Here is a 5,312-nt window from a genome sequence, read left to right as displayed (position 1 = left end):
CCTAATGCAGACTGTGTTAGAGGTAAATCAAGTATGGCCACATTATCAATTCTTCTCAATTAAGAATTTACAAAGTTGAAGCATCAACTCATGCAAATATGCAAGCTGCCAACAAATAAGTCATTAACCAATCAAGTCCATTTTCTTAATGTTAAAGAAACTTTTATCTACAAAAAGGGTGCTAGTTACAACATTTGTACCAGAATTTCTAGAGTGCAAATATTAAGAGTGAGAGACATTTATGTGGATAAAAAATAGAGATATAGCTCCAATGAGTTAAGTTAAAAAAAAAAAAAAACTCCTATGAGTTATAATGTGTGAAAAATGCTTTATATTTGTGAGAGTATTTTTGTTTTAATAAAATTATGTGAGTGTTTATGTGGATAATTAATTCCACTTAGTTTCTTAGGCAATTTTAATTCCAATTACCAACATGCTGTTATGCACCAAACAAAGAAATAATAAAGTGTATACACCACCATCCAGTTACACTGATGATCATGCTAGAGAAAAGGCATGCTAAACAACCAAATGGTAGACAGGAACACTTAAAAGTTAAACCAATTTGTCACTATAGCGAAAACAATATCAATTTCTTACAAAAAGTTAGTTGCTCCTGCTTTTTGAGATTCAGTTTTCTGTAATGCACCATCTTTCAGCTAAACAATCCCTCTCCTGCAAACAAACATAGACAATTTACAAGATTGAAAGCATGAAGTGACATGTAGCTCAAAGGTAACTATAAATTGGAAGTAAGTGATAATCCTCAACTATGCCCAATTAAGCTGTCTTTAACATGGAAGTGCTTCATTATATGTCCTCCTATCACCTTTAATAATGCTAGTAAGAAAATAAAACTTACGTAGATCCTCAAAAGAAATATCACTGATTGGTTTTCCAGAGGTTATAAGACGAATTTTCCCTGCAAGGAGTAAACAACAGTACCACACATATGAGGATAGAAGTGTACAATACAATTATAAATAAAGAAAGAATTTCCAATCTAAGAATGTCCATAGAACTATGCGACATTTTCTGGAATCATTTCCACATCCTCATTCTTCCAAATCGATTTACACATGGAGGGGACAAAAAAGAGAAAAGAAAAAAGCTACATTAGAGACACGAGTAACAATACAAATGTCAAAGGAGCAAAATTTTGTTTTCATTTAACAAACAGTACATGTAACTATGATGCATTATAACCAGAAGAGAAAATGTTGAGAAATGAGTTCAGAAACTACATAAAGGCCATATCATCCACCTTCGCATTTAACACTGATAATATCAAAAGCAAAGATGTATGTCCAATTAGTAGTAGTAGTAGTAATAAACTAATAATAATAACAACAACAACAATATTCAACACTATCCTAAACCTTTAAGAGAAGAATACCATGTGTAAATGGGGAAAACCAACAGTGTGTAGGCAGGATATACAAAGAGACATACCATCTCGACGAACACAAATCTCCGGAATGTTTTTGACTTCACCACTTACACTGTCATTGTAAATCCTAGTCTCAATGTCACCCTCAACATAAACAGAGGAACTGCAAATGAAGGTCCATTCATGAGACTAAAAGACAACTTAATTACTTAAGAGAAAACTAAGCTCCTCTGTCTCTCTCTCCTTCTCTCTTAAGGACAGTTAAGTTGATATATTTAATAAATGAATATATACTTTTTGGCAAGTTGTTGTACAGAATAAGCGCCAAGCACATCATTGTGCACAGCAATTCGATGCCACTGAGCAGGTTTTGGCAAGTCTTTTGCTCCCACAATTCTTTGGTCAAACATGCCTCCTGTTCCCACAGTAAATATGGTTACAGTTCGACCATTCCTCAAGATCTTCTGCACTGGAGCTTGCCCAACTTTACCACAGAGGATCGCCTGTGTAAATTACAAGAAGTTGATTTACACAAGAACAGATAAAGATACAGGATAATACAAATACATTATCTACAATTTAACCTCCTGGGAAATCAGTCATACTTAACACCACCGGATCTATATTAATATTCAACGGCAAAGTTAATGACTGATCCAGTCATTGAACATTTGACATCAATCACCTTGTGGACACCACGGAATCCCCAACCTTTCCGGGGATCCACACCTTGGAGCTGTAACTCTGGCTTTTCACTAAGTACATCATCAAACTCCACGTCCAATTCATCATCCTTCGCACAATCATTGTCTCCATTAGACGACACAGTTGAGTACCACGACCTCAAGCCCACCACTACAATCACTCAAAAATCCACCTCAAGTCAAGACACCCATTTCACAATATTCCTTAAAAAACCCGCACTTTAAGAATAAATTTTCTAGTGCACACCATCTTTTCGATAAAATTTATCTGAAAATTTTTTATTCCAAGAGGGTTTTGAACAAAACCCTTACATGGAATTAAATAAATTGAACCACAAATTTATCCATAAGCTAAGAACATAAACACGCACGCATATACATATACATACGGAAAAGGAGAAAGATACCTGGAGGAGAGCTACGCCTGGTAGGACAAGACACTCTTAACAACTTAGCGAATCTGGCCGCAAGTGAACTCATTCTCGGCTATTTAACTAACTGAATCACCAGTTTAATGCAGAGAAGAGGAGTCTAGGCGGGTTTATGCAGAGAAGAGGAGTCTAGGCGGGTTTATGCAGAGAAGAGGAGTCTAGGGGGGCGCGCAGCAGAGGAAATAGTGAAAGCGTGAGCAAGGAACATTAGAAAGAAAAGCGAAGAGAAAGAAAGAGCGGCCAAGCCCAGAGAGGCCCAAGATAGGTGCGGATACTGTGCAGGGCCTATGAAACCCATAAATAAATGCGGTTTTGCAATTGCCTCCGACGGATGGTTTTAATTCGATTCAATTTTAGTTACGAAAAATTAAAAAAATCAAATCGAAGCGATCAATGATAATAATATATTATTTTTAATAATATAAAGAGATTAAATTATAATTAAAATTAAATTTTAACTAAATTTTATAATATTAAAAGTAAAATATAAAAATTAAAAAATTTATTAAAAAATCAAACCGATCAAATCGAATCAAATCAAATTAAACTAATTCGATTCGATTTAATTTAATTTCTGTTAAAAATTAATTAAATTTAATTTTTATAAATACTAAAATTTTAATTTTCAGTATATTCCGTTGTATTTAATTTTAAACCGAATTAAATACTCGTAAAAAATCTTGTAAATTTTTAGAAATTATAAATTAATTTGACTAGATTATAAGCTAATACAAATATCCTCTAAATTCATCTGTAATAATTTTTAACTATACCCAAACCATCACTAATAATACACAACGATAAAAGTTGATACGAAAAATTAAATTTAAAAATAAATTTAGTTTTTAATATTATTATAACTAATAAAAAATAAAATTTTAATATTACTAATAGTAACTCTAATTTATATATATAAAAACTCTATTACAGTTCATAATTTGGAAATTTAGTAATTCTTGGATCTTAATCCTAGAAATTTATTAATTCATTCAAAATATTTAATTTATTTTAATATATTTAATAAAAAATTAAAATTTTAAAACTGTTTTGTAATATTCACAAATTTAGTTTAATTAAGAAAGATTGTATGTTTTTCATGAACATTTAATTATAATTAATTATATAATAGTTTATAAATTTATATTTTTCAAGTGATTTGTGTAAATAATAACACTTAATTATATTAATTAATTTTTATAACTTTTTTATTTTTTGTGATTTTAAGCATTAAGTTATTATTAATATTTTTTATACCAAGTTTGATATATTATTAAAACAAATTATACAATTAGAAATTTGCTTAAAACTTATATGATAGGTTAAAAAGTCTATTGAACATAAATGGCAAAACTTTATATTTATTTGTGATTATAATTAAAATTTTTTAATTTTAGATAACACAACTCTGTTTTTTAAATTTAATATAATTATAGTTAATTTGTAAAATAATTTATTCAATTTGACAAAGCTAAAATTAAAAAATTTTAATATTATAACCAAAATTTTTAATTTTTTTTATAATTATAGTAAATATCTAAAAATTAATTAAAATAATAAGAGTTAAATATTTTTAGAATGTATAGTTAATTAAAATTAAAAAATTGATTATGTAGATTTAATTAAATATTTATTTTTTTAAATATTGATTAGAGTTGTGATTATAAAATAATTGTGCTTATAAAAATTATTCAGTTTTATAAAAATATTTATTAAATAATTATTTCATATTGAAAGTATTTTAATTTTTTTATAATATTTAATGATTAAAATTATAAAAAAAATTAATTAATAAACTTTTTAAAATTTTGGCATTTTAAAATTAATAAATTTATAGTGAATTTTTTTATAATATAACAACTAAATAATAAATTTTCTTTTAAATAATGTCTACTTTGATAAAATTAATAGTCTTAAATAAATTCATTAAAAAAATAATTTTAATTTTGTGATATAAAATAAATTTTGTATTAAAAAGTTTTTTTTGTGACATAATATAGCAGTTTTACTTTTATTAATTTTTATTTTGGTTCTACTAATGCTAGAATGATCATAGATTTTTTTTTTACCTTTGTTTAAATTTACAATATTTAATTTTTATACTAAAACAAACCCAACTAATTTAAACATTTCAAATTCTATTATGCTTTAAAGTAAATATTTTAATTTCTATCTATAATAGAAAAGGTTTTAATATTATTAAAATATTAAATAAAAAATATTAGATTTTCTCTCAGAAAAAATGTTTTATGAATAATATTTTTTTTTATTTATAATATATATAAAAGTGGAAATGGTCAGGAAATAATGTGAATTCTAAAACATTCTTGATTATTTATATTATATCTAATAAAAAATAAATTTTATTGGCTATTAATATTAATTTATTTTAAATTTATTATGTAAATTATTTTTAAAATTTAAATACATTTATTTTTCTTTATTCTTATTTAAACACTATTTACTCAAATTTAAATATTAAATTTAATTTGTTGTTAAATTTATTTATTTTAAATTTTATTATTTAAATCAGTTATGGAGTTTATTTGAATTTAAAATTATTCAATTATATTTATTTTTGAATTCTTTTTAATTAAATTTTATAATAATTTATTAAAAAACAACAGTTCAATATTAGTGCAAAAAATTTAAAAATAATTCATTTTCCCTATAAATTATTTGATTTCATTAAAAACATGTATAATACTAACAAAAAATCAATATATTGAAATTAAAATTTTATAATCTATAAAATAAAATAGTTACTATTTATTAATAAAAATTAATTTA

The 5,312-nt window shown here is 25.6% G+C and overlaps 1 protein-coding gene across 1 annotated transcript; it reads right to left on the bottom strand.

The window, feature by feature from the left end:
- Positions 1–442: 442 nt before the first annotated feature.
- On the bottom strand, positions 443–2,679 carry LOC110625982 (single-stranded DNA-binding protein, mitochondrial). Its single transcript, XM_021771694.2, has 6 exons — positions 2,502–2,679; positions 2,076–2,245; positions 1,685–1,893; positions 1,453–1,553; positions 863–922; positions 443–675 (listed from the first exon to the last, which is right to left on the bottom strand). The coding sequence occupies exons 1-6, from the start codon at positions 2,572–2,574 to the stop codon at positions 656–658; spliced, it is 633 nt and encodes a 210-aa protein (XP_021627386.1). The 5' UTR covers positions 2,575–2,679; the 3' UTR covers positions 443–655.
- Positions 2,680–5,312: the final 2,633 nt, after the last annotated feature.

The sequence above is a fragment of the Manihot esculenta genome, chromosome 11 (assembly GCF_001659605.2).
Source record: "Manihot esculenta cultivar AM560-2 chromosome 11, M.esculenta_v8, whole genome shotgun sequence".
Classification (NCBI taxonomy): Eukaryota; Viridiplantae; Streptophyta; class Magnoliopsida; order Malpighiales; family Euphorbiaceae; genus Manihot; species Manihot esculenta.
This window is presented reverse-complemented; position numbering and strand designations above follow the sequence as displayed.

Bases quoted from the DNA above. Each gene is read 5' to 3' on its own strand.
- LOC110625982 (XM_021771694.2), bottom strand. From the start codon at position 2,574: ATGAGTTCACTTGCGGCCAGATTCGCTAAGTTGTTAAGAGTGTCTTGT. The intron at 1,554-1,684 runs GTATATATTCAT...CTTCATTTGCAG, and splicing joins GTACAACAACTTGCCAAAAA to TTCCTCTGTTTATGTTGAGG. The intron at 923-1,452 runs GTATGTCTCTTT...TACTCCTTGCAG, and splicing joins GATTTGTGTTCGTCGAGATG to GGAAAATTCGTCTTATAACC.